A 3211-nucleotide genomic window follows, 5' to 3' on the forward strand; every position below is an offset into this window, starting at 1 on the left:
AGCATCTGCATATCAAAGTAGCTTAGGGAGCTCATTTTGAAATGAATGTATTTAGTTTAGTTTATACGACGTGTTATTCTGTGTTTGAAAAATGATCTACTCAATGAGACAAAGTGTTCGCAAGTGGAAACTGTTAGTTCAGAACTATAGCGATCTATGGGTTCAAGGTATGTACTCGAGGGATATTTATAGGCTCTGACTCCGCCCCCAGAACTGTCTTCAAAGGAGTTCAAGTGACGTTATCGCCGAACGTCGTGACATTCAAAGGACAGTCTATTATGATGTCATTTTGTACCAGAATGGGTTCAATTTGATATTGTGTCTTTGCAAGTTTGTTCAACTTGCATTGCGATTTCTTTTTTTAGCAGACTTTAGCGATCCTTCTACTTGGGCTGTCTTCAAGTTTAAGGTATCTGTCGTTTCCCACCGTATCCCGCCCCGATCGATCCATTTATGTACGAGCCCATCCGCCCCCGGTTCCGTTCATCGGGGCTCATCGCTACTGTTGTAGTCACTTGTCCGGAGCTAACAACAGCTGTTGAGCTGACTATTAAGCTAACATTATGCCCGCTAGTGTTACGTGTCCTACAAGTCACACTTTTTCTGTGATAAACAGTTGAATTAAATTCTTACAGCGTATGAGAGGTTGGCAGCGTCAAAACATTAGCAATAGGTGACAATAACGAGTGCTGGAGGATTTATTTAGTTATTTATTTAGATCCATTTCTTCAGTATAAGAAGCCATACTATCAGAACACCGCAATACAGATACAACTAATAGGCTACTTATTCTGCAGAAAAACTTTCACCATTTGTGCTTAAGAGTATATGAATTTATATGACTACTGCTTATGTTGAAGATTAAGCTCAGTTTTAATATTTCATGTCATTCTATAATGATCATAGCGTATGCAGAGATGACACATATTTGTCCATTTTAATATTCAGCTGAGCATGAATGGAATGTCAGAGTGGTGTCTGACAGTATATATGTATGTTATTATAATGAACACAGTGTATATATGTATGAATGTTTGATTCAAAGATAAGATTAGACATTTAAAATAAATGAATAACAAACAAAAATCTAGCAGGTTGAGCACTGTGTGAAGCAGGAAACATTCAAGCAGATGAAAAATATATTAAATGAAAATACTGAGCTTATCGTTGATCAGCTTGGATTGTGTAGATCACAAATCTTTTGGTCTGAATCTTTTTTTATTTAATTCTTATAATATCCATCGTGACTCTCTTTTTCATCAGTGGAACTCTGTCCCAGTCTGCTCCACCACCGGGAGATTCTCCGCTGTCCACGATGTCTTCACTGTGGATGCCATGTTTGTGTCTTATCTATCGTAGGTCCTGCAGGGAAATGGTGTGACTATGTCTCTCATCATACCGTCCCTCATTGGACTTGATAAAACCTTGGAGAATTGTGTCACCAACTACACCCACTTCTGCAAGGCCCTGCGCACAGGCCTCTACACACACTTCCAGCCAGTGATTCACCAGAAGGACATGATACTAGCTGCTGTGCTGGATCCTAGGATCAAACTGCAGGTACCAAATTAGGCCAGAAGCATAGCGGACTTCTGTAGATTTATATTTAATTGAATATGCATGTTGAGTAGATAAAGGAAAAAAATGTGTGTACATTTAAAACAACCATTTTTTTTGCAGCCGTTTTCTGATGACAACCAGGATGAACAGAATGATTTCCTAACACCTCCGTCAAAATCTGAGGCTCGCAGCATTGTTGAGTCCACATTAGAAAACATGGAAGCCTCAACTTTTCCTACTGTTGAGGCAGAGAAAGATCAGACAGGCAGTGGGCTGGAGCACGATGTGAAAGAAGAAAGCCAGACAGATGGCGTGATGGACACTTGTGCTGGCAGCTCAGACAACAACTGTCCTGAAATCAGTGAAAACGACCTCAAGAGGAAGTCCATCTTCAACTTCCTTCAGCTGCCTGCAAAGACTCTAAAGATGTCAGAGTTCGACGTGTACCTGTCTGAACCGCTGTGGGAAAGCAGTACTGGAAATGTGCTTCTCGATTCCCGAAGCTCCAAGGCCTCGCCAAGAAGCTGCTGGCGGTGCCCGCCACATCTGGAGGTTTTGACCGTTTCAGTCTGATGGCTGCGTGCATTGTGAAAGCAAAAAGGAACCGCTTGCCACCTCACACCACAGAGAGACTGCTACTATACAAAAACTCTGTAAAAGTGAAGACTGTTAAAAAGCCCAGTCGGGCTGCTAAACACTGATGGATAACAGCTGAGTGTGGCAGAGCTTGCACAGCATTAAACAGAAACTCTGCCTCTACTTTTAAAAACTGTGCCATACGCTAAGAAGGAGGGTGAACTGCTAATACCTCTTATATTGTAGCAAATGAATCAGCTGACTCTTTCTTCCTAGAACGCATTTGCTGGTCTGCATTAAAAAAACAAAACAACAAGTCCTGTGTTACAGCTGGTTTCATCAGTTTGTTAAAGGGACGCATTCTGGTCAATGATCCTCACAGCTTCATCCTCACAGAGCCCATTTAATAATGGGCTCTGCAGAGGAGCTAAAGAAGAGTCCAGCATGTTGCTCTGACTGTGTAACTCCTAAAGGTACAGTAACGGCAACATTGCCTAGTGACTGATCAGGCCAGTAACATTTCTGTTTCTCATATAAACCATCTCAGTGACTTCAGCAGAGATATTTTGTTAGTCAGGGTAAATACAAGGATTAGCTACCGAACATGTGCTTTTGCTCAATGTCTGACTGCGAGTGACTGAGAATGTGTTTACTTTAAAAAATGAAATATGTATTTGGCCACAGTAACTAAAGGTTCGCTAACTAAAAACTAACTAAAATGTAGCTTTAAAAATAGCTGAGAACAGCCTATTTTAATAACCTCACTCCACTTCCTGCCACTGTACAAAAATGAAGCCAAAATTCCCTTTTCATGGGGACTGCCATCACTTTGTATTTTTGAAGCCAGTGTGTGCGTAGTAGTGAATAAAAGCAGATCAAAAGAACTCAAATACAACCACTTGTACACATCAAAAGAAAAATTCAGTTCACATCAATTTTATTTGTGCCAATTTTAAAACTTTAGGGTAACATCCCTACAATAATGCAGAGATTGTAGGGATGTTAACTTGCAATATTATATAATATTGCAAGTTAACATCCCTACAATAATGCAGAGAAAACCCAACAATCCGAA

At 40.4% G+C, this 3211-nt stretch overlaps 1 protein-coding gene across 1 annotated transcript; it reads left to right on the forward strand.

The window, feature by feature from the left end:
- The first annotated feature begins 228 nt into the window (after positions 1–228).
- On the forward strand, positions 229–2994 carry LOC143412387 (uncharacterized). Its single transcript, XM_076878610.1, has 3 exons — positions 229–409; positions 1360–1560; positions 1681–2994. Exons 2-3 carry the CDS (start codon positions 1384–1386, stop codon positions 2131–2133), a joined length of 630 nt encoding a protein of 209 aa, XP_076734725.1. The 5' UTR covers positions 229–409; positions 1360–1383; the 3' UTR covers positions 2134–2994.
- The last annotated feature ends 217 nt before the right edge of the window (positions 2995–3211 follow it).

The sequence above is a fragment of the Maylandia zebra genome, linkage group LG20, assembly GCF_041146795.1.
Source record: "Maylandia zebra isolate NMK-2024a linkage group LG20, Mzebra_GT3a, whole genome shotgun sequence".
NCBI lineage: Eukaryota > Metazoa > Chordata > Actinopteri > Cichliformes > Cichlidae > Maylandia > Maylandia zebra.

Coding starts and splice junctions, on each gene's coding strand:
- LOC143412387 (XM_076878610.1), top strand. CDS start 1,384: ATGTCTCTCATCATACCGTCCCTCATTGGACTTGATAAAACCTTGGAG. Junction 1,561..1,680: donor ATCCTAGGATCAAACTGCAG/GTACCAAATTAG, acceptor TTTTTTTTGCAG/CCGTTTTCTGATGACAACCA.